Here is a 12,031-nt window from a genome sequence, read left to right as displayed (position 1 = left end):
AATTTGATTGAAGTACAAGCTTTAAAACTACTCAGTATGGCCTCGACTCTCCAAGGTGCATCATCTCTCCTGGTTAACGACGCTGCGCTCACTTTTTGCGCTACCCGGCCCGAACATATCGATCGAGGTCGATGGCTAGTGCAGATGCAGTTCCAACATATGGCACCCTTCGATCAACTGCAGGGTACGCGTAAACCTCACTCCAGCAGTCGACGCGCATGCAAGGCCGCAAGGGTACCGTGCACCTGTGCCTCAAACTCCACCAACCAGTCCCGCTCAACCTAAGCGGGAAGAGGCCACACGTTCTTGTCGTTTTCCCTGCCACAAACCTTGAGTACAATAGACATACTACCATCTCCGCCCAGGAACAAAGACCAAGCAGTTGCACTTAGGGAGGGGAAACAGTCCACCCAAGTGCATACGCATCAAGGGACTCGCCCGTCTCACCAAGCAGAGACGGGTAGTCGTCTGCATACGCCAAGAAACCTCGCATCCGGGGCTGCTGCAGGGCCAGGCGTAGAGGGAATTCGATGCCCAGCGCCAGCCTTGCAGGTCTTGCTGGGCAAGCCGGAGATGCTCGTAGAGGCCAATGGCCACGAGATTGTTGTTCATGGGTGTCCGCTGCAGGACCCCGCTGGTAAGTTCGTTGGCATGCTGAGGTGAATATCTTCATCCTGGGCCTGGACCGGAAGGCCACGTTTAAAGCTCCAAAAGCGGTCAGATATATGAATGGTCCACCAAAGGCGCACGCGACGTTCTCTGTAGCAAAGTCGTCACACTGGTTCTCAGGGTTGCTGGTGGTTCAGCCCACATCTAAGGCCGGTCCGAAGAGCATGGCCGACGAGAGCGAAAGCGGATTGCCATCGGTTCACGAACTGACTGCAAAGGGCCTGAAAGCCAGTGGCAAGGCACTCGCCTTTGCACCGATCAGGTAAGGGGAATGATGGCAACATACGAGCATCAGAAGAAACTCAATGTGCTTGATGGTGGGCCGTTCCGGGAAGGCCGAAAGAAGCTCCATGGCGCGTACATAGTACGACAAACCCGGCATTGAGCTGCTTTTCGACACCACAGACAACATAGAAAAAGCTCTCCGAGGGCAAAGAGAGCGAGATGTTTACATGTCGAAGCAGAGTCTTTGCAAATTGTTCTATAATAGTCATCATGGAGTTGATCTAGCGAGGCGGTGCGAAGGGCTAGATGAAAGGGGGGGGGGCTAGTATGGTTGAAATTTGGTTTTGACCAGCAATTGAGCTTGAGCCGGACTCGGCCATTGTGTTTCTGTACGAAGAAGGCGAGTCAGGCTAGAATGTTTCACATTATGCTGCTTTTGAGGCGGATCCAGCGGCGACGACTCTTGCCCTCTGAGCATTCACATTGGCGAGTTGCGAAGGCCGCCGAAGATGCTTCACTGACATATCTGGGGAGCTCATGTCCACCCCAAGGATGGAAGCTCGCTCGCTTCGGTCAGTCCTGGGACTAGATTTTGATTGCTGTCTGCAGAGGCAAGTCTAGCAGACTTACCACTCCTCAACCAGAACTTTCGGTCACGAAAGACATATCTGCGTTGGTCACCTTGGCCAGCAAGGTGGCACTTGGAACACGGCTGCTCGCCCGAGCATCTGATCTTCTGTAGTAAGAGTACGGGTAGTGGATTGAGAGCGGACTGAGCTACTTACGCTACTGCCCTCTTGGAATCAAAATATGCGAAGCTGTATAATCTTTCATTAAAGCGTTAGTAGCGATAAGTCTGGCTGGTCGAGTTTTCACGACCTAGGATTGGGATTTGGCTCGGTCTCCGTGGCCGATAAAGGTGACTCGGATGAAGTCCAAATGAAATCCCCAACAACGAATGACCAGGCAATTACGTGTGCGCTGTAAGCAGCCGGCGAGTTTTCCAAAAATAAGTTGATCAATTGTACTTCGATGACCTTTTTTGACAGTTGACAGGTGATACCCCGTAAACCAAGAAAAGGATAAGAAAAAGGAACAAAAAAAAGGGGGAAATGAAAAGCAAAGGGAAAACAGAAAAAAGTCCTACAGTGCGTGCCAACCAGGATATCGCACTTTACATCCATAGTAATACTGTGTACGGAGTAAGATGGGCCTGTTCGATTTCTTTGATGCTGAACTAGAAGTGAATGACTTCATGGGTGCCAATCGTCGCCACGGACAGCTGCAGGGAACTCCCGATTCGGCCGCGCTCAAATCACCAACCATTGAGCCGTCACCTGCTGCGCAGATCGGATATCGCCGCTAAAAGCGTACAGATTCTGCAATGCCACCGCGGCTTCTCGCGAAAAGTCCTCCACAAAAGCAGGGTTGTCGACTCCCGCGCTAGCATCGGCCATGACAACATCGGTGTCGGTCATCAATCCCGTGCTCAGCTGCGAAGCAGGTTTGGCTTGCGCTTGAATCTGCTTGCCGATATCCAGCACACGGTGATACCCTTCTGCCGCTAGATGCGCTAGCCCCAAGGTGTGCCAGACGCGGGCAAAGTTAAATTCCATCTCCTGGCGCTCGGATAGCAGTGTTCCCGGTCGCTCACGGACACGTCGGTACTCCTGCATAAAGGATAGTCCCTGCATAATGAGGTAGTGCCGATTCTCCGACTGTCGTTTCAACGACTGGTGAATATAGCAGAGGGCGATGGACAGCAGGACCACCGGGTTCTCGTCATCCAGCGCGTACGCGCGGAATAGATAGTTCAGGGCCGGATAGAAACTGTTGCCCGAGTACAGGATCTGTCCGTATAACACGATTAAAGCGATATCCATCTCCTCGGCGGAGATGGCTTCTCCCGTGATCTCGTCGCGGGTCGACAATGAGGCTCGCTCCTGGTAAATGGACTCTCGTGGCCTGTTGGGTCGGGCTCCCGCGATGTTCTCAGGAAGGGTGAAGTCCATGGCCTTGATTTGACGCAGCATGAACTTCATATTCGAGGAGGAATGAAAGATGGACCGCTGAGGGTCGCCGCTTAGACGGCTTAGCATGGCAAAAAGACGATAGGTGTCAGTCACGAATTGGTATTCTTTGATGAACCAACGCGCCTCGTTCGCGAGAGTCTCCTCGTCCTGCATTCGAAGGGCGCAAGCTAGAGACGCGTTAGTGTTAACGTGCGAACAGATCACTGGAATACTCACTGAACCAACAGACATGAATCATACGGGTACTAGGCTTGGAATGGTACCAGACGCTTGCATCTGCAGCAGCTGCAAGCGTATCATACGCTTCATCCGCTTCACCCTGTGCTGCCACATAGAGAGCATACTGGAGAAACAAATCGAGCCACTCATCAAAGCTGATTCCGTGGTAATCAGTGGGAATGGTACTTTGCAGTGGCTCTTCCGTGATATTGCCTAGACCTTGTCAATATAGGATCAATCGAGAAATGTGATTGGTGCTTACCCAGCGACTCGTGAAGCCGACCTGCCATCTCTTGCATCTCCTCCATGAGGCTACGGCCCTTGCTCTTCTTTCTCTGCGCCTCTCGCGAATATCCCAAGAAGGTCATGTGGCGCTGAAGCGGATAGAAAATCCGATTCGAGCGAAACTCGCGCAGCAGAGCATCACCAATATCCAGCCAATCCTCCATGGCTTCATCATTCCCACTTTTCAGTGCTCCTTGCAACTGGAGCAGTTTGCCATATAGATACTGTACATTACTTTTCCTTTGTCCTTCATCGGGCTCGGCCTGCTTCTTGCTCGAAACTGGTGCAGCAGGGGTGGTGAGGATGGCGGCCGGCGCCTGCTCAGGGGAGACGGATTCTGGCACGGCAGCGTCAGCTCCTGAATCCGCTAAGCGGAACTCCATGGCTAGCTGTTCCAGTCTCGTGTCTTTCCGTCTTCTATGGCTTCGGGTTTCCTGTCTCCCAAGAAGGACTGCTTCGTTGACGAATTTTAGCGCCTGCTCATTCATGCCAATCTCTTCATACAGCTTGGCAAGCTGGACTCTTGATTCGATGTGTTGCGCATCGTACTCCGCCACGGTGAGATAACAATTTTCTGCATCCTCAAGTTTGCCCAGAAGTCGGTAGCAGTCACCGACTGCCATAAAGAAGCTGACATCAGCATAATCATTCGTTTGTTGCAATGGTATGTAGAACCTGAGCGCCTCTTGCAGCAAACCAACTTCCTTCAGAGCATCGGCGACCTCGCGAAACAAATCCCCATAATCATATAATCGAGCATCCTCTGATGTGTCTTCTGGGTCCAGCCATTCAAAGTGTTGTAACGCTTCGTCTTTGTAGTCATATCCCATCTTGAGTCGGAACAGCCCGAGCTTTATCCGGAGTTCAAGCGGTAGACCCAGTCCGTACGAATCACGATGCCATTGTTTCGGAACATAGCCATCCGTCTTGATCCGCCTGGGAGAATCATCGGCGTCCCACTCACGATCATCATCATGGAAGTCTTTCCACATTGTGTCACGGTTCCGACCCAGCAACCACCGGGACAGCGTCTTGGTGGCCTTCAATCCGTCAAAGGGACGGCCCACGATGCTGTGCAGCTCAGCATAGATATTGATGTCCGACCAGGAGAAATCAGGCACATCCTGTGGCTCATAAGTCAGGATATAGTCAACACTCCTCGACCATATTTCCAGCGCCTTCTGGGCCTCTTGGGTGTCTATCAGGGTCTCTGCAAGGTGTCGGAGGGCTCTCGCGTCGTTTGGCCGCTCTCGCAAGATCCTTTCATACTCGGTCGCAGCCCTTCCATTGTGGTTGAGCTCCCTATAGATGGCAGCTCGCTGAAACCTGATCATGTAATTCTGTGGCTGAATATCGATCACTCGGCTGTAACAATAGACCACGTCGTTCAAGGCACTGGTGCGATCCTCTCCGCTACGTTCCAGGATCATTCTAGCTACCTTGATCCACACTCCCGGATCCTTGGGTCGCGTATGTGCACCGTTGAACAATGCCGTCAAAGCTTTGTCGTGCTCACCCTGGGCCAAGAAGATCTCGGAGAGGAGCGAATGCGCAGCAAACATCTCCGGGTTGATCTGAATGGCTTGTTTCACCAACACAATGGCCCGGTCATAATCACCGTCAATGAAGGCAGAAGTGGCCTCGGAGTGCAGGATCTTGAATTCCGGACTTGGTTCTAGTGGTTTGCGAGGGCCTCGTTTGACTCCTTTCTGGCCCCGAGCCCCGTAGCGGCCACTAAAGGGACCTCCTTTGCGGCGGCGGCGACGCCGCGAAAGCGAATCATCGTCGTCTCCTTCCTCTGGCGGGGCTTCATATTCCTCTTCCTCACTGTCATCTGTCAGTACCGAATGTGAAAGAAAGTGATATGTATGCTTACGTTTCTTCCTCTGAAGACAAGGTATAGAGCGAGTCGGAGGAGACATCCACGTCTTCATAGGTTGCAGTGTCTTCGTGCGCAGATTGTTCGTCTGATGGCTGTGCAGAGTTACCGTTGAATAAGTCCCTGTATAGACGAGGATCCAGTACGGAATGGATAGAGGGCTCTGCCTGGGCGGGTGGCTGGTGACCCTGCCATGGGTACTGCCTTGTCTCGTCGACCGTCGGATAGCCATACTCTTCAGCCGAAACCCCCTGCTCCGGGTAGATGTTGTCAGGATACTCCATGGCGATGGTTGGTTATGCTACTAACGAACTGGATTGCTGCGGAAAGTCAATGACTTTCCTTTTCCGCTTTAGGCCGAACTTGGCGCCGCTTTTTGCTCCCTGAGCGGCCCGGAGCGTGGGAGGAGCACAAAAGTGCGTGTCCTGAGCAATCCCTGAGCGATCCCGAATTACTCCAGGACTAAAAACTAGAGAAGTAACCATTACTCTGATCATATACCTGACCATTAACCTGCGGTCAGGTATAAAAATTGAAATAACCTGACCTGACCTGGCCGTTAGCCACTCTAAGCAGAATTTTACCAGTTCAAATAGCTTTAACTATAAAGTATATATAATCTTCTTAGTCTACTAAAGAACTTAGTAATCAAGGTATAACGTAATCAACGGTCGGGCGGGACACACGGTCAGGCGGGACACCCTGGTAATACTAGACAAAAGGTACTTTTTTAAATACAATATATCTCAACCAGCAAAGTCTAGAAGGATTAAATTTGTTCTGTATAGATTTTGAATTATATTAAAATTATTTATATATCTTTCAAAAATCAGTATAGATATATTTATCAACTTATTATAATACAATACCTGTATTTTATTTGTATTATATAAGAGTTTGATCTAACTATATATATAAATATTTTAAAAATTCTGAAAAAATTATAGGACATCTATTATTATATACATAATCTATATACAATGTAAGAGCTTCTTAAAAGTAGTATTGGTTGATATATGATAGAATACAAAAGTCATCTTTTATATGGGATACCAGGGTGTCCCGCCTGACCGTGTGTCCCGCCCGACCGTTGATTACGTTATTTAGTGGAGTTATTAGTAGCTGAATTACTCCGAGTTAAAGATTATAGAAATAACATGCACGGAAGCCTACTTGGGCGGCCCGCTCACAAGTGGATTACATTATCCTAAGCCCGTATTAGTCATCATTTCTGGGAGGAATAATATTCACTCCCGGGGGTACCATAGAAGCAAAAGTTCCAGACTGGCAATGATAACAGCAGAAAGTTCAGCCATTTGAAAGTTGCTCTGCAGATGGGCACCGAAGCGCCGGTGTACATTCTAACGTTTGATTGTCAAGCAACTCATAGTGCAATGTATCCCAAGTAGAAAGCATGTATACAGTTTACCTGAGGTAGCTCTGGGTGAGATTAAAAATTGGAGGTTGCACTTTTGCTATTCGGCCAAAATAAAGAGACTTACATAGCACTTGAATCATATTTCAACCATCTATGAAGGTTTATACTTACGTGACCAAGTCAGAGCGAACTTTAGAATAGGACGAAGCTAAACCACTGGCAGTCATTTGGAGTAACTTGAACTAAGAATCATAATGCAACTACATATGCTACTTGTCTGTTTTGGCTCCATACGGAAGTAAATAGAAGAACGATATTTAGATGTGAAAAAAGAGGGAAATAGTCTGGACCTGAAAATGTTCATTCGCACCGAAGAATTCCAATTAAAGATGATACTAGATGATATCGGCTTTGCGAACAATATTACAGCGACGTTTTGAATGCATGTGGTCCCAGGTGCTTATGTACATGCTGATAGAGCAAGATCACCCAAGGTTCGCAGACGTACGAAATTGTCAAGGCCTTCAATGAACCCTGCACTTAGGAAGACAAATGTAAGAGCACGATCAGGGTCGACCATCCACATTGTGCTTCCGCCTCCAACAGCGTAGAAAGCACGCGGAGAGGCCGTGAAGCCTGCACCCGTGAATACATGCCCCTCTCCACGAATGTAACCGCCAAGGAGGCTGAAAAGAGCTGGATACTCAGGAAAACCCTTGGCCTCCTTTTCAAAATCCCAGGTCGTGTTTGTCAAGGTACGGGTGTGGTTTTGGCAAGCGTAGTCAAAAAGAGCTCTAGAGATGAGCCGGTGCTCTCCATTGTTTCCTCGTAAACGCATTGTCTCGGCAAAATGGAAGACATCTTCCGCAGTACCGTACGCACCTCCAGCTGGGATTTCGTTTCCGTCGGTGGTTACCGTGTTGAGCAACTTCTGAGTTTGTTCATTGTTCGTGGTGACGTGCTTCGGGTGGAACGAGACTGGAACACGCCTTGGGTGGTCTGAAGCAAGACCAATCGCTGCCTCAGTCATTTTCAAAGGCGTAAACAGCTCATCTCGCACAAGATCTCTGAAGTGACGATTTTTCGGATCGGTAGCCTCTAGGATACGGCCAAGAATGGCATAGCTAGCAGCTTGGTTGTAGGCGCAACGCTGCCCAGGTAAATGAACCAATGGAAGTACAGAAACAGCTTCGACAAACTTCTTCAGATCTCCCATTTCTGCAGGAACCACTCCCGGGGGTACCATAGAAGCAAAAGTACCAGAGGTATGGGTGGAGAAGATGGTGGATGGTGATATTCTGCTTTCCACTCACGCCAAACCCAGGTAGGATATCGATGACTTTGGTATCCAGATTGAACAGGCCCTGATCGATCCATCTCTACGTAAGAGAAGCGGTGAAAGACTTGGTAATTGACATTAGAAGATAAATATCATCGTCAGCAGCTGGACGACCATCAGGTGTCACTGTGCAAAGCTCTTTCTCGAACCAATGCGGCCATGGCGAGCGACAATGACTGAGGCTCCGAAGATCCGACCGTTGTCAATGCCAGACTGAAATCTTATCGCACAGTCAGTCTAGAGACTTCTGGTCCAAGTCAAGCTGATCGATGACCTAAGACATTTTGAGCGATCTGCGACGGATTTCAAGAGTTTCGGAAGTAGGGCAAACTGTGATGGCTTGGGTAGCAAGACAATTACACTGTCCTTGATGATTGTGGAAGAGACTCATTTTTAATGAGAGCTCTCATGACTCGGTGGATCCAGCGAAGACAATATCACCCCACCATATCGACGCCTCGTGCTTGAGTAATCAGGGGTAACACGGTTGGATCGGAAGCGCACTCAGCGTACGTACCGAGTTTGATGATTTAGCGGCGTCTCTTTGGCAAGGATTAGCGTGCCCATTCCAACAGTGAAAGCAGAGTGTGATGCAAGCGGAAAGCCGGCATCTTGCTCGGTCTCATTAACTACCAAAGGTTCCAGTACCGACCACTGACATCTCTACCTAGGTCATTTTGAATTCAAGATGCTATCTGCCCCACCATAAATTCGGACGCTACTGAAGTTTACGTGTCGAATAAGAAAAGTCTGCGGGGCCGAGCGGGAAAAGTCTACGGGGCCGAATGGCAAAACCCTGCGGGGCCGAATGATGGAAACAGCTGGTCTAACAATTACTGGCTCTTTCTAGCTTCCCCTCAGAATCACAACCGATCGCAATGGCGGAGCAGTGGAAATCAAGTACCCTAGGTTATTTTGAATTGAAGATGCTATCTCCCCCACCATAGATTCGGATGCTACTGAAGTTTACATGTCGAATGAGAAAAAGTCTGCGGGGCCGAGCGGGAAAAAGTCTACGGGGCCGAATAGCAAAAACCTGCGGGGCCGAATGGTGGAAGCAGCTGGTCTAGCGATTACTGGCTCTTTTCTAGCCTCTTCTCAGAATCACAACCAATCGCAATGGCGGAGAAATGGAAATCAAGTGATAGTTGATGATTATGGAGCTTGATCAATTTCTTTCAAACTAAAATTCTACTCACCTGCACTTTCAACTCGAAATGTTCTGTACGACGGTTATTTGCATCCCCACATCTGCAGTCAAAACTGACCCGGTGCTCGAAGTATAAGTCGCAGTTCGTTACCTTAAACACGAAAGATCTCTAACGCCTCCGCTGAGATCAGTTGGTTTCGGAGGACCTTTCAAGGTGGCACAGAGGTAGCTGCACCTACAAAATATTGTGAGGAAGGTTTTGCCGAAAAGTCATAGACATGGCTAGCTCTAGGGTCAATGAGGTTGAGCTTGCTGAGCAGGCACGAAGACACCATTCAAACATCTCCGCGTCGCTGGAACCCAGCTTGTCTCTGGACGATGAGTTATCTGGGAAGAATCCTCATTTGACTATGGGTCACGATGCACGGCAAGAGGCAGAAGAGTCCATCGAGTTCACTGTGAGCTGGGATGAGAATGATCCAATGAATCCAAGGAACATGAGCAAGGCAAGGCGGTGGCTTATTACCACAATTGTCTCCCTTGGGTCACTCTGTGTGTAAGTCAAATATGAATATGATTGAATCCCCTGGGTAGAACAATTGGTTGACCACGCACTCGCTACAGAGCTTGCACCTCTTCTATATATAGCACAACATATGACCAGATTGAGAGAGAGTTTAACTCTTCTCGATTGGTCGTGACACTTGGGTTGTCATTTTTCATCTGGGGCCTTGGTGGGTTCATTTGAATTTACAAACGCTTGTTCATCATAAATACTTACACACTCCAGGTCTCGGTCCGATGATTTTGAGCCCTTTATCCGAAGTCAGTCACCGAAGAGCACTCCCTGGGCGAATGGATAACAAAGTTAACAGATGGTTACAGTTTTATGGCCGCAGAAAAATCTACATCGCATCATTCACCCTATTCGTGGTGTGGCTCATCCCATGCGCAGTGGCAAAGAATATCCAAACTATGCTTATCTCTCGATTCTTCAACGGATTGGCAGGTAGTGCATTTTTGAGTGTAGCTGGCGGTACTGTGGGGGATATGTTTGATCGACATGAACTCGCTTTACCTATGATGTTTTATACTGCGACCCCATTCGTTGGTCCTGAAATCGGTCCTCTGTAAGTTCACTTGTTAATGGCATATTCGCTGGTCTTATTAAGACTAATATTCCTTGATAGTGTTGGTGGATTCATCAATGAATACAGCACATGGTATGTTTCAATTTCGAACTCAATCCTACAAAGATCAAATACGAATGGCTACCTCTAATAGGCGTTGGACATTTTACGTTCTTCTAATTTGGGCTGGCCTAGAACTGGTCTCTATTGTGCTCTTTGTCCCGGAGACTTATCACCCAGTGTATGTATTTCTATTCACAATTCATATTCCAAGATTTAGTACATTGCTAAAATCATATCAGTCTTCTGAGATACAAAGCCCGAAAGCTTCGTCAAGATACCGGTAATGAGAAATGGAAAGCCCCAACCGAGAGATCACAGAGGTCAATGGCACAGATGATCATGCAGTCTATGTATCGTCCTATTTTGCTTCTGACAATGGAGCCAATGTGCTTGAGTCTGTGTATATTTTCGGCTCTACTCCTCGGGATCCTTTATCTCTTCTTCGGTGCTTTTCAGTTGACCTTTTCCACTGTTTATGGCTTTTCGGAATCGCAATGCGGCCTATGCTTCATCGGCCTCTTTGTCGGTATGCTTTGCGCTATATTGACAGATCCATTCTGGCGTCGGAATTATATGCGTTTAGAGAGTGCTCACAAAGGGAGGGGAAACGAAACGAATGACTTTCAACCAGAATGGCGACTACCTCCGGGTAAGTATAAATTGCATACACGCTAGGTATAAGGTTCAATGGCTAATATCTAAGTCGGTGTAATAGCCATTCTAGGGGGCCCATTGGTCACTGTAGGAATTTTCATATTTGCCTGGACAATTTACCCTAATGTACATTGGATTGCTCCTATAATTGGCAGCGCAGTATTTGGAGCAGGGTAAGACCCCGGATCGTTATCACTTGAGCACATAAATTGCCTTCCATTATCCTGACGGACTCTTAATATCCTAGGACAATTCTGGTCTATTCAGGCATCTTCACCTTCCTTGTTGATGCTTATCCAACATATGCCGCTAGTGCACTGGCCGCAAATAGCTTTACCAGGTCATCATTTGGAGGAGCATTTCCGTTGTTCGGGATCCAGAGTAAGTACAGTTCCTTCACAGGCTCATTTGACTGTCATGCTTCTCGTTGAAAGCCTACTACAAGATAAACATTCTTCTTTTGAGAGCGGGTGAAACGATGGTCTGTGCTAACAATGCTCTACAGTGTATGATAAGCTAGGTTATCATTGGGCATCATCATTGTTGGCGTTCTTGACCCTTCTTATGGCCCCTTTCCCGTAAGTGAATTCTCTGCTTAGAGGCTTGAAGCGGCATGGAACGAGTGTTGCTTGACGAGTTTGACTCAAGTCAATCTCATGCCATCAACATTATACATGTTATCTTCCAATTACCGAATAAGCTACTTTTACTAACATTCCTTCACGACAGATACCTTTTTTTCAAATATGGAAGCCAAATTCGCCAAAAAAGCCGGTTTGCCACAGGAGAAAGGTGATCGCCTTATTTCTGTGCAAATAACACTATGGTGCATGCCTGAATTAGTGATCAGAAGTTTTCAGAAGTCTCCCTGAAGATATTGAACACCTGACCATGCTCCTTTCGTATGGATCGCGAGGTACGGCTAAGCGAACGCAGGTTTCTTCTATTTTTGTTTTGAGCCAAAAGTCTTCATAGCGGATCGCATCGTTGGCCATTGCTCCTTCGAT

General features: G+C 48.1%; 4 protein-coding genes across 4 annotated transcripts; 1 reads left to right on the top strand and 3 right to left on the bottom strand.

The window, feature by feature from the left end:
- Positions 1–653: 653 nt before the first annotated feature.
- Positions 654–1,461, bottom strand: BP01DRAFT_396757 (uncharacterized protein). Its single transcript, XM_025578484.1, has one exon. It carries the CDS (start codon positions 1,079–1,081, stop codon positions 869–871), a length of 213 nt encoding a protein of 70 aa, XP_025436068.1. The 5' UTR covers positions 1,082–1,461; the 3' UTR covers positions 654–868.
- A 648-nt stretch (positions 1,462–2,109) lies between these two features.
- On the bottom strand, positions 2,110–5,594 carry BP01DRAFT_420162 (tetratricopeptide repeat protein; the record flags this gene model as incomplete). Its single annotated transcript, XM_025579446.1, has 4 exons — positions 2,110–3,094; positions 3,144–3,359; positions 3,409–5,258; positions 5,308–5,594. The coding sequence occupies 4 exons, from the start codon at positions 5,592–5,594 to the stop codon at positions 2,205–2,207; spliced, it is 3,243 nt and encodes a 1,080-aa protein (XP_025436067.1). The 3' UTR covers positions 2,110–2,204.
- A 941-nt stretch (positions 5,595–6,535) lies between these two features.
- Positions 6,536–7,904, bottom strand: BP01DRAFT_362088 (serine hydrolase domain-containing protein; the record flags this gene model as incomplete). Its single annotated transcript, XM_025576207.1, has 4 exons — positions 6,536–6,671; positions 6,813–6,818; positions 6,860–6,930; positions 7,197–7,904. The coding sequence occupies 4 exons, from the start codon at positions 7,902–7,904 to the stop codon at positions 6,536–6,538; spliced, it is 921 nt and encodes a 306-aa protein (XP_025436066.1).
- A 1,683-nt stretch (positions 7,905–9,587) lies between these two features.
- Positions 9,588–11,820, top strand: BP01DRAFT_286891 (MFS transporter; the record flags this gene model as incomplete). The annotated part of the gene is made up of 11 exons (XM_025571484.1): positions 9,588–9,733; positions 9,802–9,911; positions 9,968–10,002; positions 10,063–10,307; positions 10,368–10,400; positions 10,462–10,548; positions 10,610–11,019; positions 11,086–11,197; positions 11,272–11,405; positions 11,530–11,602; positions 11,754–11,820. 11 exons carry the CDS (start codon positions 9,588–9,590, stop codon positions 11,818–11,820), a joined length of 1,452 nt encoding a protein of 483 aa, XP_025436065.1.
- Between the last annotated feature and the right edge of the window lie 211 nt (positions 11,821–12,031).

This window comes from Aspergillus saccharolyticus, assembly GCF_003184585.1.
Source record: "Aspergillus saccharolyticus JOP 1030-1 unplaced genomic scaffold BP01scaffold_1, whole genome shotgun sequence".
In the NCBI taxonomy this organism is placed as follows: domain Eukaryota; kingdom Fungi; phylum Ascomycota; class Eurotiomycetes; order Eurotiales; family Aspergillaceae; genus Aspergillus; species Aspergillus saccharolyticus.
The sequence above is the reverse complement of the archived record's forward strand: the minus strand, read 5'-3'. Positions and strand labels throughout refer to the sequence as shown.

Coding starts and splice junctions, on each gene's coding strand:
- BP01DRAFT_396757 (XM_025578484.1), bottom strand. CDS start 1,081: ATGTTGTCTGTGGTGTCGAAAAGCAGCTCAATGCCGGGTTTGTCGTAC.